This window comes from Gallinula chloropus, assembly GCF_964237585.1.
Source record: "Gallinula chloropus genome assembly, chromosome: 12".
NCBI classification, from domain to species: Eukaryota; Metazoa; Chordata; class Aves; order Gruiformes; family Rallidae; genus Gallinula; species Gallinula chloropus.
This window is the reverse complement of record NC_140097.1, coordinates 1,951,947-1,970,837: the sequence shown is the minus strand read 5'-3', so window position 1 is coordinate 1,970,837 and position 18,891 is coordinate 1,951,947. Positions and strand designations below refer to the sequence as shown.

The 18,891-nt window shown below is 50.5% G+C and overlaps 2 protein-coding genes across 2 annotated transcripts in view; one reads left to right on the top strand and one right to left on the bottom strand.

Annotated features, from left to right (window-relative positions):
• Positions 1–668: 668 nt before the first annotated feature.
• LOC311196316 (histone-lysine N-methyltransferase SETMAR) lies at positions 669–3,364 on the top strand (the record flags this gene model as incomplete). Its single annotated transcript, XM_084269857.1, has 2 exons — positions 669–755; positions 2,488–3,364. The coding sequence occupies 2 exons, from the start codon at positions 669–671 to the stop codon at positions 3,286–3,288; spliced, it is 888 nt and encodes a 295-aa protein (XP_084125983.1). The 3' UTR covers positions 3,289–3,364.
• Positions 3,365–5,084: 1,720 nt separating this feature from the next.
• Positions 5,085–18,891, bottom strand: part of SUMF1 (sulfatase modifying factor 1) — a gene marked incomplete at its 5' end in the record, with an annotated part of 32,968 nt that continues 19,161 nt past the window's right edge. Inside the window, 6 exons of the mRNA XM_084269635.1 lie at positions 5,085–5,977; positions 8,777–8,836; positions 14,505–14,618; positions 15,715–15,829; positions 16,482–16,604; positions 18,689–18,771. Of these exons, the coding sequence (XP_084125761.1) occupies positions 5,867–5,977; positions 8,777–8,836; positions 14,505–14,618; positions 15,715–15,829; positions 16,482–16,604; positions 18,689–18,771 (606 nt within the window). The 3' untranslated portion in view covers positions 5,085–5,866. The remainder of the gene's footprint in view (positions 5,978–8,776; positions 8,837–14,504; positions 14,619–15,714; positions 15,830–16,481; positions 16,605–18,688; positions 18,772–18,891) is intronic.

Below are 18,891 nucleotides of genomic sequence, written 5' to 3'. Positions count from 1 at the left end.
ACTGGAGTAAATTATCTCCTGGCAAAGTAGCTGAAGATCAGGACCTCCCTCTATTCCTGGGGGTACAGAACCTGCCCAGCCTTTCTCCATGCCCAGAAAGAAGATGACTGCCATCCCCACCGCCCAGCCACACCAGGCAGGATGTCTGGGCTCAAAGACTCCCCCCTCATGTGGCAGAACATTAACTTATTTAAAGAAACTTATCTATATATAAAAGGCTAACTGAAAGCGTGAACCAGCCAGGGAGATTTTTTTAATTCACGAAACAAAGCCCCAACAGCTCACGCAAACTCTAGTACCTCCAAACAAGCACGGATTTAGCCACGTTAAGAAGCGCCTCGTTAGCGCCTAATCGCGCTTCTCCTCACTCGTCTCTGGGCGCTTCCAACGTGTACCACACGAAGCCGCGCCAGTTTCTGGGGGAGCAGCTCACGGCAGCAGCCACACCGCCTTCCTCCAGCCCTGGCCGAGGGGAGCCGCCTGACCCGCACCGGCCTCGCATAGAGAAGCCGCGCCCCAAAATGGCAGCTCACTCTGAGGCAGAGTGCCGCTCTAAGCAGCCACAGCCCCTGCGCGCCCATACGCCACGCCTTTCCCCCCCCACCCAACCAAGAGGAGGTGTCGGCCGTCGTAGCCAATCCCCGCAGGGCTAAGGGCGGGGCAAAGCGATGGCGGCCGGGGCTGACCTGAGCGGCGGGCTGGAGCCGGTGGTGGTAACGCTGTGGCCGCCTGGGGAGGCCCCACCGGCCTTTCAGGTAGTGTCGTGGGAGCCGGGCTGTGCTGGGGCGGGAATTGTGTCGGGGCGGGGAGAGGGAGAAGCGGCCCGGGCTTCCTCTCCTCAGGCACCCGCCGTGCGCACGGCCCCCTGAGGCGTGCAGCCGTCCTGCCGCCTGAGGCGCCTGTCGGGCCGCAGGCAGCTGCCCCGCCGCTGGGACGGGCCCCCGCCGGGCTGGGCGCTCGCTTCTCGCCGCGCAGCCCGCCGAGCGGCCTGGGGGAGAGGCCGCGACGCAGGAACGCGGGGCCTAAAGCTTCTTTGGTGTCTTCGGGAGGAGAGGGACACCTCATCCAGAGCCTGATCTGCCGGAATTGCCTGGCGTGCTGGCGTTTAACCGAGCCTGTGGTCAGCGAAGGGGGAGAGGAGGGAGTGAGGGAGCCCTAAGCCTGGTTGTGAGGGAGGCTGAATGGCAGAAAGCTGATGGTTATGGAAAGAAGCTCCTGAATGACAGAAACTGGGATGTTTCCCGATGCTGAGAAGCTGCCAGATGTAAGCTACTACAAAATACAGTATGTAGTGATGGCTCATAAAGAATCACAGAGCGTCAGGAAGTGGAAGGGACCTCGGTAGCTCATCTAGTCCAACCCCCTGCCAGAGCAGGATCACCCAGACTAAATCACACAGGAACACACCCAGGTGGGTTTGAATGTCTCCAGAGAAGGAGACTCCCCAGCCTGTCTGGGCAGCCTGTCCCAGGGCTCTGTCACCCTCACAGTGACAAAGTTCCTCCTCACGTTCCCATGGAACTCCCTCTGCTCCAGCCTGCACCCACTGCCCCTTGTCCTATCGCTGCCATCACTGAGCAGAGCCTGGCTCTGCCCTCCTGACTCTCACCTTTTATATTGATTTATATTTATAAACATTAATGAGGTCACCCCTCAGTTTCCTGAATAAAGCTTTGCAGGCAGAATACATACAGTTTCTATCACCTATTTTGCACCAGCTCCTGGTTCTATAACCATTCACCTGCTGGGGGCATTGGTGTCATTCTGGGAACCTGCTTTTCAGTTTGGGTTCCTTGAACTGAACCACCTCTGTTCCTGCAGACAGGCTTGTGGGGAAGCAAATACCATCTCATGTTTTACCTTCAGAGGAGAGTAGTGAGCTCAGCTTTTTTGGAAACCTGTAGAGGTGTGCTAGCGACACACCTTGTACCAGAATTTGTATCAGGAGCACGTTTTAATGCCACATTTTGAAGAGAGAAATTCAGAGTGTGTTCACTTTTAACAGGAGTGGGTATCTGGAATTCTGTGACTGAAAATAGCTACAGGCTACGCTTTGTAAGCAGCTTGTTGAGCATTTTGCAAAGGGGAAGGAATTTATATCTTCAAATACAACATAAATACAACTTCAAATAAAACTTAAATGAAACTTTCATGTCCTCAAATAAAAGTCTTACCTAGTAAACTAGATCCAATTAGTTGCCATGTTTTTCCTGCTGAGCATTTTTTTTCTGTGTAGTAGATTATTTTGAGAAATCCAGTCACTGAGAGACTATCCTCAGTCTCTCTGGACTGTCTGGTTTGAATTCTTTAAAACATTTTAGAAAAGTTAGAACTGCAGTTAGAGGTTTACAGGGAAAAGCAGCATTCCTGGTTTCAGTTCCCCCTGTCTAGAGATGGGTTGTGGCCAAACATGTACTGAACAGCCCGACAGCCTGTGTGGAAGAAGTGTTGAAGGTGCTAAGGGTGTAACTGTTGTTCTCTCTGCAGTACAGCCCGGACAGCGTGGCTGGAGCAGATGGAGTCGTTGACCCCACTGAAATCACCTTTCCTGGATGTTCTTGTCTTACCAGCTCCTGTGTAGCTCACGTGTGCTTGTGTCTCTGCCGCGGTGAGAGTTACTCCAGCTTGTGCCTCAGGCTTACAGACGGAGAGGAGGAGTACTCCAGGCCTGTCTTTGAGTGCAATGCCATGTGCCAGTGTGGGGAGTCCTGTCAGAACAGGGTTGTGCAGAGGGGGCTGCAATTCAGACTCGAGGTGTTCAGGACTGAGAAGAAAGGGTGGGGCCTGCGCACGCTGGACTTCATAGCTAAAGGAAGGTTTGTTTGTGAATATGCTGGGGAAGTTTTAGGCTTCCATGAGGCACGTAGAAGAATTCAGGCCCAGACATCAGAGGATTCAAACTACATTATAGCTGTGAGGGAGCATCTCCACAATGGCCAGAGGATGGAGACCTTTGTTGACCCCACGTTCATCGGTAACGTGGGCAGATTCCTGAACCATTCCTGTGAGCCCAATCTGCTCATGGTGCCAGTTCGGGTGGACTCCATGGTACCCAAACTGGCACTTTTTGCAGCTACTGATATTTCTGCTGGGGAGGAACTCTCATATGATTATTCTGGAAGGTTCCACAATTCACCAGACACTAACAGAGAACAGCAGAAGTCTTCAGAGGAAGATAACGGACTGAGGAAACCTTGCTACTGTGGGTCTCACACATGTGCTTCCTTCTTACCTTGGGACAGCTCCCTCTTTCCCTTACCAGACTCTTGCTCAGGGAGCTCCCTGTAGCTTTTCAGTCCCTAAGCACCTACACACAATGTAATTTTCTCCAGTGGTTAAATTGCAGTTAAATAAAAGTCTTGTGTATTCCTCCAAAGGAGCACGTGTGGTTTGCAGTAACAGCTACAAGACAAGGTTTTGACAATAACTTCATGCAGCATCCTGGAGACTGTTGTAAAGGTGGATGGGAGGAAACACCAAAGCTTCAAGACGTTCCAGCATCAGTTACTAAGCCAGACCTGGTGATTTTCTCTTGATTTCTTCTGGCCTCTTGCTGCATGGTAAGCCACCTCTCTGGGTGTGTGCCTTCCAGAAAGACTGAACTTGAACAGGGGTAGACAGAAAGGACGTGTGAGAACAGTGAGAAATGTCACTGGAAATTATTCAAGGGAACAAGACCATTTTGACATTTGCAAGAAGGGCATTCACTTTCTTAAATCCTAGTAAAATATTCTTTTTTAAATTACCTGCCCTTTTTTTTGTTCTACAAAACATCAATAATTACTAATGATGCAAAAGCCTCACCCAGAAAGATCAGTTTGAATGCTGTGTTGTGTGTGTGTCCCCCCACTTTTCCATCTCATCACAGCTAGCTGCTTGCCAAAATCTGGTGTTAAGGGACTAGTTCTGTGTCATTGCCATTCAGCTCTTGTGTTAACAGTGCTGCAGGCTCTGAGAAGTACAGTTGTCACCTGTTTAAACTCTATCTGTCCAGGCTCAGCTAAGAAGACTCCTGCAGTAGTAGGAATCAGCACTTCCTTGTTACATCCCAGCACTGTTAGTGCTCAGGAAGCAAATTCCAGCTCTGCAGCCTAAAGCAGTGTGATGCTGCTGTTCCTGCTTCTGAAACAGATTAAAGTTGGACACAGGATCTGAACAACTGGTTTGGCTCTTTACACTGTGGAATGACTGGCAGATGTGGCAGCCTGACGTTCCTTTCAGCTCCTGCCTGGTTTGTTTCCTGCAGAGCCAGGCAGCATTAGGCAAGGTGTGTGTGTCCTTTCATGGCTGCTTTTCATGGTGCTTGTACAGAGCTGGCATCAGCAGGCTGTTACACTGTCTCCTTGCAGCAGGGATCCACAGGGGAGCTCCCCAGACAGGGCACGTTCTGCAGCTGCACATCAGCACTGCACATCCCTGCCTTCCTAGAACAGTCATGAAGGAAGGTTCAAAGGGCTCGTTTCCAATGGCCCCCAGCATCAATACAGCGCGGAGCTGCTGTTCACCCTCCTGCCACAGGTCTGCAGGTGGCACAGGCCCTGGGGGAGCTGCTCTGGGGGGTCTGATCGTCATTCACAGCCCTTGGCACAGTGTACACACCCCTGGCAGCGTGTCCCACACCAGCTCTTAGGGGGAACTTGGGCAGCTGTTTGGGTTTGTGGTTTTTTTCCAGAGACAACTTTGGTTTGGACCTGAACAATTTAATCCCACACTCATGAGAGATAAAAGCAGCATTTGGCTGCTCCTATTTTGCTGTTTGTTAACAAAATGGGTCCCTGTAGATACTGTGCTTCCTAGATAAACCTTGCTATTAGATTTTCCTTGCTTAATAGGCCTGGGTCAGTCTCCAGTTAGAGCAAGCCCTGGCCCAGACCACAAACATCAACACAGACCAGGTCCTACAGTACAGGAGAGTGCAGAACACGGGGTGCGGGGCCTGAGCTTTAGTCCAATCGCATGCTGAGGTAGCTCTGCTTGCTAAAATTCCTCTAGTTTTAAGTAGGATTTATTATTTTTCAGTTTGTAAATACACCTTACCAGCCTCACAGCTCCCAGGCACAGATTTCCACCACAGTGATCTTTTATTCAAGCAGATTCCCTCTGTAGCTGCAGTTTCTAATGATGCTCCTATTTGCATGTCCCCAAATCAGCCTACATCATGTCTGAGAGAAGTTCAAGGGAACAGCCCGAGTTTTCCCATCAGTAAAAACCTTCAGTTTAAGGAAGGGGTTGCAACTTTATTCCAAGATGTACAACACTTGTCATCATCACCTTGAGGATCATCATCATCCCTCAGGTGCAGAAGGCACTTTGTAAGGAGGAACAAGCAGCTCACCAGGAACAGCCATTCCTGGACCCAGACTGTGAGAGAGGGGTGGCACTAACTGCCCCTGGGGACAGCTCGCTGCCTTCCCTCCTCACCCAGGCTTAGCTCCTCCTCTTTTAAAGCTGTCTGGAAGTTTGTAGAAGTCCTTGGTTGTGGGATTTGAGTCCAAAAATTCAACTATACATAAATAAAACAATGTAATAAAGAACTTTTCTAGAGGAGCTATTAAGCTGAATTAACCTTTTAACGCCCAGTCAGCATGTTGCTGCTCAGTTCTGTGCCAGTTAACTCCAGAATGGTCTTGCTAAACCCCCCAGAATTCAGCAGGATGAGGTTTGGTCAGGGTAAAGGTCCAGGTCAGCTTCCCCAGAGAAAAACACATCGAGGTTCGCCAAGCCATGGCGAGTAGTGTGGATGTGGCTGTTATCCCCAGCAGGAAGTGCCAGCCCTGGATCGTTCCATGCTGTGCCATCAGGAGTGACACAGCCCTCCAGGCTCGGTGACATCCAGCCCCTGGCACAGCAGGGCACAGGCCCCTGCTCAGCGTGGCCCCGGCAGGGTGTCGGCTGCGCAGCGGAAGCCCAGGTTGGAGGCAGAGCTGTCGGGGGTGTTCTGACTCCGGGCTGCACAGCGGTACCTGTAGCAGTAAGACTGGGGAGAAAGAGGGGAAGAGAATTCAGAGCAGATCACAGCTTGTGCTTCCCTCAGCAAAGGTGTGTTTGGTGAGTACAGCGACACACTCTGAATGCTGGGACAAAGAGCAGTGAACCAGCACAGACTGAATCGCTGTTAAGAGCCAGGAACACACCAGCTGTGGATGGTACCATGAGTACAGAGTTACCCTCTCTCCACATTCAAGTGTCAGCAAAAGGGCTGCTCTCACCTGTGCTAAGTTAACATCAGAAATGACCCAGCTAACAAGTAACTGGCATCGCTCCTGGGAGCCCAAAGAGTAAGATCCATAGAAAACCTACTGGTTCCATTTTTTCCTGGTGCATCCCATGCACACCCCTAATAGAAAAATGGGGCTTATGAATCTTATCACACTATGTTGACTGATAATGTCTCTCACTCTGGGAAAAAGCTGCTCAGGGGAAGAGCAAACACCTCAGTGCCTTGGTCTGTGTATTGGCATTCCTAAGGACGATGGGCAGTGGCCACGTCCTGGCACCTGCAAAGAGCATTTCACTGAAGGAGATGGAAGAACTGGAGGGAAGCTCCTCCCAGCACTCCTGTGGCCAGCACTCTAGGGATACTGACAGTCGAGTCAGGATCTGGACTGCAGACTGTAAAAAACATTCACATTTAAAATTAAGCCACCAATAAACTGATCCAATTGCATTTCAGATCTCCTAGCAGACAGCTTTGAACACTACACTCTTCCAGCCTGGGCTGCAATCGCCCAGCAGCTGCCTCAGAAAAACAGGAGGAGCCATCCCTGCCTCCTCCTTTCTTTAGGAAAGAGAGGAGCCCAAGGTTTTATCACAGGACTTGTCCCAGAGACATCCATCTGATGCCACTGATCTGTGGCGGTGAGAAATCTCTCTCTGGTGTTCCCAGTGTTGTCTGGCCTCGTGCTTACAGGATTTGGTATTTCTGTGACAGACAAATTAGATTTAAAACGTCTCTTAGAATACCCAGAAAAGGGCTGCTGAAGGTGCTCTGCTCAGCTACCCATCCTGAGCAAGGCTGTTTGCTGACACCCAGCTGCAGGGATCCAAACGGGAGCCCAGCCGGGGACAGACACTGCTCTGCGGGGCTCTGCTGGGTGGGTTCAGCCATATCTCAGGGCACAGCCCTGTACTCACACTGCTCTGAGCTGTTCAGGGCGATACTGGGCCTGTAATTGGTGTTGGGAACACTGGTGTCCCAGCTGCACAACACAGGGGTGCACTGCATGAGCCCCAGCTGGCTGCCCAGCGCCCACCAAGGCGCAGGGACACACACAGCAGTGTCACTAACCAAGCACTAAGGGGTAGCAGACCACGTGTTAATGCAGCAGCTCCTCTACAATCCAGCAGCTCCTCTACAATCCAGCCAAGTTCTGCCCTGGTTTGCTGCTCCTTCGAAAGATGTGGCTCAGGCTTTTTGTCCCTGCCCTCCATCCCCTCCCCTCCATCCCCTGCTGCAGGCTCCTGGCCTTGGACAATTAACAAGAAACAAGATTTATTCAGGCTGGTCCTGCCCAGGGTGGCAGGCTCCAAACCAGACTCTGGGTGTCAGGTTAGAGCCTCTCCTTTTTTGGGGGGAGGAGGACAGGGTGGGGAGGGAGCAGGGGACCACATGAGGAGAGGGAAGATTTTGGCCTTAAAACCCAAACCCAGGAGTTTGGGCATTGCTACTACCCCAATCTGTGACCATGAGGGTGGAGACAACATAAGCCAGCTCTGTCATCATAGGGACAGCACAGTGAAGCCCACCATCCCTGAGAGGCAGGAGGTCACCATTTCCCCACGAGCTGACAGTGTCCCCATCAGAGGAGGCTCAGACAGCTCCCCCCAGCCAGGGAACAGTACACACACACTGCAGGACTGGGAAGCTGATCTGTTCTGGAGACACCAGTACATGCAAGAGGTTCGAGTTTCAGCCTCTCCCAGCTCCGAGAGGCACAACTGCACTAGGATGGGTACACCAGCCTGAACAAACCATCAGGCATCTCTCAAAAGCCCTCATACTAAGAGGATTCAGGGAGGGGTTTGTCTCAATACACAGCCTAGTTTTATCACCTACAAAAGACACTAGGACAGCCTGGAATCTTCACAAGCCTCTCAAATGGGTCACATTATTCTTCACCAAAGAAGAGACTATTCCAGTGTTAATTTAATCAGAACTGCTAATTAACATCTGACATTGATTTCACCTAAGAAGGAAATCGGTGTAGAAAATGGGATCTCGCTGCAGAAAACTTAATCTAATTATGAGGATGATTTGCCAGCTGCAGACTTTGAAAGGGAAAAGGAACAGGATGGCTTTCATGGAGAGAGAGACATCTACAACCAGCATTTGCTACAGAGAACAGAGTTTAAAACGTGATCTATGTCATGAGCAGCTCTGGCTCTGTGGTGGTGTCTGGGCTGTGCAGAAACAATTGCAGGTCTGCTGTGAACCCAGCTGAAAGGCTCCCTCCCAGCAACCCTTCAGCAGACACCAAGGGCCCTTCTGGTGCCACATCCAACGTTTACAGGTGCCAGCCAAGCTCTGCCATGAAAACTGCACTAGAGACAAACTGAACTTCCCCATCTGAGAAAACCACACTGGGTGAAGCAGTTTGCTGGGGTTAATTCCAAGGTAAACAAAAGGAATTCCCTAACAACATCAGGTGTTTCTCTTCCATAAATCACATAAACCCTTAGACAAGCACCCTGGGGAGTCTGTCAGAGGCTCATCCTGCTGGTCAGTACTTCCAGAGGCAAGGGCAGGATGACCATACCTCAGGCCTGGTCACATTACCTTGTGGCACATGTAGGATCCACCCTTCTTCACTCTGTCCGTCCCCGAGGAGGGTCCTTTCTGCAGAGGAGAGCACTGGTGAGTATTCAGGGGAGAACCACTGCAGCTACAGGGTAAAGGCAAAAAGCTGATGGACAAGAACCCCAAGTACAAAAAGGAAACAGATTTCTGTCTGCTGTGTCTGTCTCAGCCAGGAGCCTTGAAATAACTGTGCTGGAGATGAGCAGCAGGGAGGTGAGAGCAGCCCTTCTCCCTCCTCTGCTGAGAATCTTTAATGTCAGAGTTGCTGCCACTGGCAGAGGGCACCTTGTGCTGAAGGAACCAAAGGGCTACGAAGGTGATTAAAGGGCTGGAGCATCTCCCCTGGGAGGAAAGGCTGAGTGAGCTGGGGCTGTTCAGCCTGGAGAAGAGACTGATAACAGTATCTGAAAGGCGGAACACAGGGGGCCATGGGCAGCCTCTGCTCAGTGTCTGTGGGGACAGGACAAGGGGTGATGGCCTCAAGTTGGAGCACAGGGACCAATCTGGGGAAGAACTTCTCAGTGAGGGTGAGGGAGCCCTGGGACAGGCTGCCCAGGGGCTGTGGAGTCTCCTTCTCTGGAGATTCCAGCCCCGTCTGGACACCGACCTGTGTGACCTGTCCTAGGGATCCTGCTTTGGCTACAGACCCGATTGCTACAGAGTATGTAAAGGACATTAAATGGTTCCATAAAAAGCACTGTAGCAGTGTTCTGGTTTTAACCTGTTGAGAAAGAAATTCTTCCAGTTATTTCACTCCCTCCTGTCCAACAGCCAGCCCTTCATCCTGGGAGCACCTGAAGGACCCTGTGCTCTGTAATATCTCCTGAATCCAGGAATAACCTCCCTGTAGGAAGCAGGTTCCTAAGAGGGGGTTTCACAGGGACCCACACCTCCCCAGTTTCTCAGTGACCACCTCTTTTTAGTCATTACAAGTGGCTGGTACCAAACAAAAACTGAGCACTGAAGGATGTTTGGTGACATTGAACCCCCCAGCCTCAGAGGCAGGATCACAGCACAGAAGCACTTTACCACCTGCAGAAAGCTGATGCAGTATTCTCCAATAATCTATTTCATTAGAGAACATTACCCTTGAGAGAGATTTCTTTAAAATCACTGAAAGTACAGAGTTTATCATAAAACAACCAGCAAAGTGCTCTGAAAAGTAGAAAATCACTACCCATTAGCTAGAGAAATCATCGCTGCCTGTTTGACAACTCTGTGGGCTTCATTTCATTCTCTTTATGCTGGTACTTCCCTGGCTTGCTAAGCAGCTTAGCAAAGGGAAAGATAAAAGGAAGGTGGGATGACCAGATGTCCTGAGAGCTGCTGTAACCAGCTACTTACATACAGCATCAAACATGCAGGTAACTGTACACAGGAGACCAGCCAGACCCACACACCTTCCTCAGCTCGTGACCACACTCAAGGGAGAGAAGGGAAAAGAAGACCAAAGTTCTCCTTCAGTGTTAGAACTGCAGCTTAGGGAAGCTCAGAGTCTCCTCTGAAGGCTGTTGTGGAGCTAAAATTAGAAGCACAACACTGCAGGTCGCAGGCAGCGATGATGCTTTCATTCAGCACGTAGCTCCACTCCCCTCCCAAAGGCACAACATCACCAAGGTCCCCAGCAAAGCCATGGGAGAGGGGCTGAAGGCACCCAAGATTAAGTGAAAAAGATGCTCTTACACCAGGCTGAGGAGCATCCCCACTGGCATCCTTTGGTACTTCTGCACCACAGGACTGTGTCACAGGAGAACATGGGGCTGGACTCCAGCTCGGTGTTTCCTTCCCTCACAGGTTCAGCCCTGTGTGAGCCCCTCCTCAGTGCTACAGACAGGACTTCAAGACCCCCAGATGACCTGCCAGCACCCAAGGGCCACACTCCCACTCCTGAGCTTCAGGAGCCCTTCCAGCAGCTCCCAGTGAGTTTGCAGCTCAGGCAGCAGCAAAGCACAGGGCAGGCAGCCATCCTTCCCCACACAGCCTCATCTCTTGCCTTCCTGCTCCTTCCTGAAGAAACCTCAGACACTCCACGTGCAGGAAGGAGCCCCCAGACCCTATTTCCTCAGCACATGAAGCAGAACTGCTTCGTGTGGGTAGGAAGGGTGCTGCAGCTCCTGTAACATGAACCACCTCTGTTATCCAGAACAAGGCCCCATTCCCAGTGCTAAACTGGGATAATGGAAGAGGCCCAGTCCCTGCAGACAACTGGACCACGGTATTTCCATTTCTTGACTGGTGCTAAGGGCTAGCTGTCCCTTCCCAGCAACACCCTGCCTCTGATGCTGTACACCAGAGCTCCACACGTGCCCTTCTGAGCAGCCCTTCCCTCTGGGTGGTCTTTCTCCTGCCTCCATCATTCACATCACCCCTCCTGTTGTACCCAGAGAAGTGAAATTGTTCTCCTGAACAGCCAGGATCCCTCAGTCAGAAGCTCCTCCCAGAACCATACCTTTGTTTAACCTGCTTGGGAAAGCACCATTGTCCAAACATTATCTAACTTGGGCCAGACAGCACTTCAGCTCAGTATCATGTACTTACTGTAATCCAAAGAGGAGGAAGCCTGCATTGTAGTATTTGCTCTTGCTTGTTTCTTCCTTACAGCTGAAGGAAACATACTTGGATTGTGCTTGCCCATAATAAAGACTAACCAGAGCACATCAATTAAGGTCACATTTGATGACCCAAGCCCATCTTTTCTCCATCAAGCAGTACTGGCTTATGCTGCTCTCTGGAGCAGTGCAGCCCCTGGTGCTGAAGCAGGAGGAGCTTGGCAGTCCATACCCAGAGCCAGAGCTGCCCAGACTTTGATCCCAGGCCCAAAGAACAGAGTTTACCATACCCTGGAAGTTTATTTTGTAGCACAGAGTTGCTGCAGACATATTATAGTCTGATTGCATAATTACCAGTGCTTGTGCATCCAATTACCACAGCTTATAAGTAGGGCTGTTCTTTGAACAGTTATTAAAATACAACATAGAAGCTTTTTAAAGTGAAAAGGAGAGTTGCATTGCCTTAATTACATCCAGCAAATGCTTTCTCAAGTTGCACTGTGATTTTCTAGGCACAGGCAGCTACCTGGCCACTTTGGTTTGAACCAAATCAGAACTGCAGGGCATGGAAACCCAGGGGGGAAGGGACCTTCACAGGCCACCCAGTCCCAGCCCTGCAGTGAGCAGGGACACCTTCACTAGAGCAGGTGGCTCAGAGCCCCATCAAGCCTGACCTTGGATGTTCCCAGGGATGGGGCCTCTCTGGGCAGCCTGTGCCAGTGTCTCACCACCCCCAGAATGAAGAACATGTTCAGAAGAAACCACAGGCTGCATGTGGAGACATCCAAACCAGCAGCCACCACAACTGAACCAGGCCCATCAAAGGACTGTGGTTTGCCTGCTCTCACTCACACCCCTGGCTCTCTGACCAATGCTCAGTTACATTTCACAAGCCAAACCCAAACCCTGGTGCTTCCTGATCCTGCCCTTGTGCACCAAACGGTGCCTGTGAGATGTACCAGAGATGGTCTGGGTGAGGTTTTCTTCAAGGTGGGGCTTTCTCCACTCATGAGAAAAACCAGCCCAGAAGCACTTACTCCTGAGAACAGGGTTATGTGGCTCCAACACTTCCCTGCACAGGTCCTGTCCCCAGCAAAGGAGAGGAAGATACTGTTTGTTCCCTTGTTAGAGCATAATTTGGGTCTAAAACCTTCAAAGTGGCAAACAACTTATAAAGCCCTTCCAGGTGTCCCAGTTAATTTTTATCACTGGTGAATGTTCCAATCAGTAACACAAAGAAAAGAATCTATGTGCCAAATTCCACTCCTTGTCACCAACCCACCATGTACCCCAAACCTCTCCAGTTCTAGAAATCTGGGAGATTTCAGATGTTAAACTGAATATATTTAAAAACCTGCAGTAACTCTGACCCTCTAGAAGAATTCTCATCTTTTAGGCAGAAAGAACACATCCTATATATAGGTTACACTGCCTCGTACTCTGGAGAGACTGAGGAGATTGGCTCTGAGAGATATGCTGCTAATCATTTTTGATGTCTCAGAAGGTACTGCAGCCTGGCTATTTTGGGACACCTTTTCATATGATGAGATTCAGTTTCCTTACCCATTTAATCAGAAAAACCCCTTGGAATTCACATTGAAGTGCTCAGCCTCAGACACTACATTCTGACAGTTCCCAGCTCCGAAACAAAGCCTAAAAGCATCACTGTTCACATCTGATTTTACTGAAAAACCAAACTTTCTGGAGATGTTGTGCCCAGTTTAAAACCCTAAGAGCCTCACAGCCACTGGACTTGAACAGAGAGCAGGTCACAGGGCACTGGTTTCTCACTGTCACTGTACCTGAACCCAAAACTCCACAGCACTGACATCAGGCAAGGCTGGACAAGTGGGCAAGGCTGGCACAGGCAGGGAAATGTGCTTTTCTTTTTCAAATGAAGTATATGAAGTTAACTAGCACCAGCAGAAGGGAATGGATTCATGGCAAGCTACAGTTTGACTCCTGGAGGCTCCTGCTGCTGTTACCACAGGAACTTCCACACAAGGTGGTTGTTCCATGCCTTTCTCCTACAAAAGCTGGTCATCTCACACCAAAAAAGGCTCTAAGATGTCAGCAGTGATGTGACAGAGCTTGTAAGAGACTCCTGACTGCACAGTGCCCGGTGCCTTGTGCTCACCTACTGAAACCACACAGAACTGTAGGACACATCCTGGTGCAACGGGCCCAGGATCTGAGACTCTGACACTGTGACCAGCAAAACACCATCAGAAGTGTTTCCAGACTTGGCCTAGTTACTCTGGGTTTGGTTCTCAGTGTTGCCACATGCTGCTGGGGAAAAGGACTCCTGGGAGCTATACACCTTCCCCTGCCCAAACAAGCAGCTGGACCTGCAGCAGCTGCCAGACCAGGAACCAGATGAAGAGGAACAGGGACAGTTGTGACACACTATGACGTGCCAGGTCTGTGCTCCTTCCTGGGGACACAGGCACTGTGTGTGTCTCAAAGGATGCAGGGGGAAAGGGGTCCTTTCTGTCCCCCTGCCCCAAACACAGGGGCACACACAGGTCGTGCTGTGCTGGCTCTGGGCACCAAGGTGAAGCTGCAGTGAGAGGGGTACAGCAGAACCTCCCCTGGTACAAACCACAGTGACCATACAGTCTGGGATGGAAAGCTCAGCCCTGGTCACCCTCCTCCTCCTAACAAGGCTGCAATCAAATCCACACTCCCCCCCAGCACAGGAAAGTTTGCTGGTTTTATTCTTGACTTTCATCTCAATTTGCATTCTGCTGGTTGCCCAAGACTCCATCTTTAGAAATGTTGCTTTTAAACCAGCCTTGTTTCCATTCCCACAGTGCAGGAAAAAATTATCTTTAATTGCATATAAAAACCCCACCAGAATGGAAACAGAACTGCAAGACAGCAGATGTTTCTTTCCTAATCAGCCAGTATGCAAACAAGGAAAAAAAAAGCAGCTAGAGAGTCAGTTTTAATGCTAAGAGTAAGTTGTGTGTAAATCCAGACATTGAGATCCCTGTGTGACACTTCCCCATCTGCTGGGACACAGCCCATCCCACCCCAGACACTGCAGAGGAGCTGCAGGTTTCTACAGCAGAGAACAGCAGGTTTCCAAACAGCAACCAGGTCAGAGTAGCAAGAGGGGAATTCTGTTCTTCATGTGATGCTGATCAAACACTTACAGGGTTGTGCACGTCCCCCGTGGCGTGGTGAACAGCCCACCAGTCAGACGTCCACTCCCAGGCGTTGCCCACGATGTTGTACAGCCCATACCCGTTGGGAGGAAAGGCAGTGACCTGCATGAGACACACAGGTGCCAGTTCTGTCAGCCACAAACCATCAAACAGGGGTTTTAACCCTCCAGGCCTTGCTGAAGCTGCCTCTGGCTTTACTAGGAACCTCTGGCTCCACATCTCAAGAGCAGGCACAGGTCAGTCATGCAGAACTGTCACACCTGTACAGGCTCCATTTAAAGAAAACAGAATGGCAGAACCAACTATTATCATCATAGAATCCCAGACTGGGCTGGGTTGGAAGGGACCCCAAGGGTCACAGAGCTCCAACCCCCTGCCACAGGCAGGGACACCAACCTCCAGGCCTGGAGCTACACAAGGCTGCCCAGGGCCCCATCCAACCTGGCCCTGAACACCCCCAGGGATGGGGCACCCACCCCCTCTCCTCCTCAATGAGACCATCATCCTCAATGGTCTGAGCACCACATCCCCACCATGGCATGCAGCATCTTCTCACGGGTCCTGGACACTGATCCTCTGAAGAGGGGCCCTGTCTGACCAGCAGACACAGACCTGCAGGCAGCATCACTGATTTAACAGGCCCAAAACACCCAGATTCCCCATCCCCACAACGAAAAGCAGGGGTGGCTGTCAAATCCTGCACACACAGACTTCTCTGCCCATTCCACTTGTTGGATGTACCATTTAAGAACACATTCCTGTTCTGGATTGCCTTTCAAATCCCACTCCAGTGTCTGCCAGACCAGACAGACTCAACCTTTCCAAACAAGGAAATTTCATCCAATCATTTCAACTGTTGCATCACTTTCTGTGCCTCAGGAACAACTACCCAAAACACAAAGTTCAAACAAATTGTGATGCCAGAAGTGCTGGCAGAAAGTACTGCAGCTTCTGACTGTCAACCCACTGGAAAGGGGGAAAAGAGGTCAGCTGGTGAGGAACTAAAAGTGAAAGTAATCTTTACTTTTCAATTAGCTTTTAACAAGCGTCCCTTGGCAATACTCAAGTCTTTCAAAATCTAAAGGTGGAGGAGTACAGGAATGGAAAAGACTGTAATTCATTGCGTTGAACAGAGACCTCAATTTTAGGAGGATTAAGTTCCTTTCCAGGCGACTCAGCCCCCTGCAGACACACTTACAGGTGCTGTGCCCTTGTACCCATCTTCTGCAGTGTTGTTGGCTGGGAACACCCCCTGCCAGATATTGGCATAATGCTGACCCTTCGGCTGCAGCTTGTTGCCCCAGGGGAAGAGCCTAGTAAAACACATGCAGAACAGTTATCAATTGACATTTTCTTTTCTTTCCTTTTTAATAAAAATAAATCAGTAATAAATACACCTCCCCTTCCTCCCCACCTGCTGTGTGTGCCCGTTCCATCTGTCCCAACACCTAGCAGGTTTTCAAGGAGAGCAAGGGCCTGACCAGCACAGGTTCTGCAGGAGGGAGGAGAGGCAGCACTGCCCTGTGCACCACACAGTCCAGGACAAGGACCCATAATCCTGTTATCCAGCATGTCATCCTCTCCTCCCAAGCCACAGGTGGATCTGTTGCCCTGACAGTGGCCGTGCAGGGATGTAGTGACTGACAAGCCCCTCTGCAACTCTCTGGGCTTGGCACTAAGGTCATTCACTAAACCTTTTATCCCCAAACAGCCCTGTGTGACAAAGTGCCATGACATCTCCTCTCCTGGGCTCTCTGTGTTCTCCTCCTGGTAGAGCATCCCAATTGCAATACAGCACTTGGGTATGTGGGGAACTTCACTCCCCTGCTCACAGTCAGTGCTGTGTTCACAATCGATGGGCACACTACATAACAAAGACACTGAAGGTAAAAACCCCCCACAACTCTTCCTATCTAGTGAACATCAATTCTTGACATTTCTCAGGGCCACGTTTGTGACAGGTACCTGTTCTCAAGGCCCCCCCGACAGCTGTATTCCCACTCAGCCTCGGTCGGCAGGCGCTTCCCTGCCCACGTGCAGAACGCCACAGCATCGTTCCAGGACACGTGGAGAACTGGATGAGCCATTCTGCAGAGAAAAACAAAGAGGACAAGATCAGCAGCAGCACTGGGCAGTCTCACAGCCACACAGCACAGGCATTTTAGGAAGTCTTTCAGAGATGCCACAAAGGACTGTGAGGAAGTTCTTGGTTTGGTTACAACTGGACGAGCTCTGGGATTACTTTTAAGAAAAGAAGCTATTTGAAGGAAGACAGCAAGCTACTAACAGATGCTGGGTGGGAAATGCAGCCAACAGAGAAAAACAAGTTCTATTTGTCTCATCATGCTTTTACATACAGCTTCTCATGCCCTCCCCTCAGAAACCACCCCACGAGCCAGAGGAGAACCACCAACACACCACAGAAGAACCACCACGGAACCTCCTGTGGAAACAGAGGTGCTTGGAATGGGAAGACACCAAAAGCCAGGGCACTAACTCCTTGCTCTGTGAGTTTAACAGTCTCTTAACAGGGAGCCAGGATTCTCACTGGGGACCTGTGCATTGCAACCCAGTGGCGAGTGCTCTTCCCTGCCCTGCGCACTCGTCTCAGCTGCAGGCTCTTCCAGCTGTGGGGATTTAGAGGGAGATGTGAGGTGTCCCTGCTCTTAGCAGCATCACCTTTTGCAGCACCCAATCCAGGAAACAGTGAATTGCAGAAATTGAACAAAAAGGTGTTTTTCTTTTGTGTGAGCTGCAGGCTGCTTGCAACACCCAAAGCTCCCACCTTCCCTTTGGTCTGGCTCCAGGACTGCTCTTACAGTCCTGGTCTCTTTTCCAGAGAGACAGAATGCCTCATCATTCTTGGCACAAGGGTCCTCCCATCCAAGCTCTGACAGACCAACATACTCCCAGAGCTGAGGGTACCAGTCCAGAAGATGGATAGAGAGGACTGAAGAGCACCTTGCCTTTCCTGCCCCACTGAGCAGGCAGCATGCAGACAGTTCTCCACGGCTGCTTCCACGTGGGAAGTTCACCAGCAGCACCAGTCCAGGTCTGCACCACACTAATACAAGACTAGGTGGACATGGCAGGTTTCCAACTCTCATCTGCTGGCTGTGACCTAAATTTCTCTGTCTCCCCCTAACAACACCTCCTGCTATTATCTCTATTTTTGCCTCAGATAATTCTTTCAGTGCCCTTGGAGAACAGGCCACAGACTTGTTACCGAGCAGTTCAGCCATCAGGTGATGTTACACTAACATAGCCCTGTCCTCAGAGGCTTTGAAAACATGCCAGCATCTACTAGATCTAGGCTAGAGCCTGACTATTTCTAACTGCAGTTCTGAAACTTCACCTAGTTGGTTACAGCAGCAAGTGCCAACTTCACTGACACCTGCCAAGAGAAGGAGTTGCAATGTAAGAGGTCCCAACTGTCACATTCCAGTGCAACAGATCCATGGCTTTCCATGTGAGCTACCCAGGGCTACTTCTGCAGAATCTACACTGGAGAAAGAGTGAAGCCTTTTGATTTTGCAGGCATAAAGTTCATTCCACTTCTGAATGGAAAGAGACTGCATGAAGACATGGATCAGGAAGTTTCAGGGCTCATGCTAGTGAACCACGACACTAGCTCTAGGCTGTTAAGAAAGAAAAAGTTCAGTTTTCCAAAGTCTGTAGAGCTTCTAGATCAAGTCACAACTCATTTTCCATAGCAGTCAGTCCTGAAAGTCAGCACACATTAAAAAGCACAAAACTCCTCAGTCATCTGCTGCCAGAGGGACAGGCCCCCAAAACCCAGATGAAAGACACGCTACGTGGACTCGCAGAGCACGCAGGCAGCCAGTGTTCAGTCTCCCTCTCCAAAACCAGGCCTGTGAAGCTGCTGATCCTCTGAAGATGGACCCTGTTTCCCTGCTGGTACTAGTCTGTGTATAGCAACCACACTGGAGCACATTTTGGTGCCTTTTCCCTTGGGTAGAAGGTGCTTATGGACCTTTTTAAGATACTACCATGGCACTGACCTTACGACCACTGAGTATCACGTGCAACAGGGGTGGTGGCAGAATCACCACAGAAGCAGCAGCAGGCAGGTCACTAACTACAAGCCCTTTCTTGCACCTCCATCCCTGGTGCAAGTGTACAGGTGTATTTACAAGTCATTTATGGTTTACCTGTTGGAGATATTGGAGTCAGGACCCTCGGGGTGCTTCCAGTCGGCTCCCTTCACAGGCAACCACCACGGAGCAGCCGCAACCTGGGAAGGACAGGAACAACCAGGGAAAGAGACTTAAGAACTCCCAGCTCATGACTGTTCTGAAAAACCTCCCTGTTACAACAGGCTACAGAGCTTTCCCTCACACAGCACAGCTCTGCC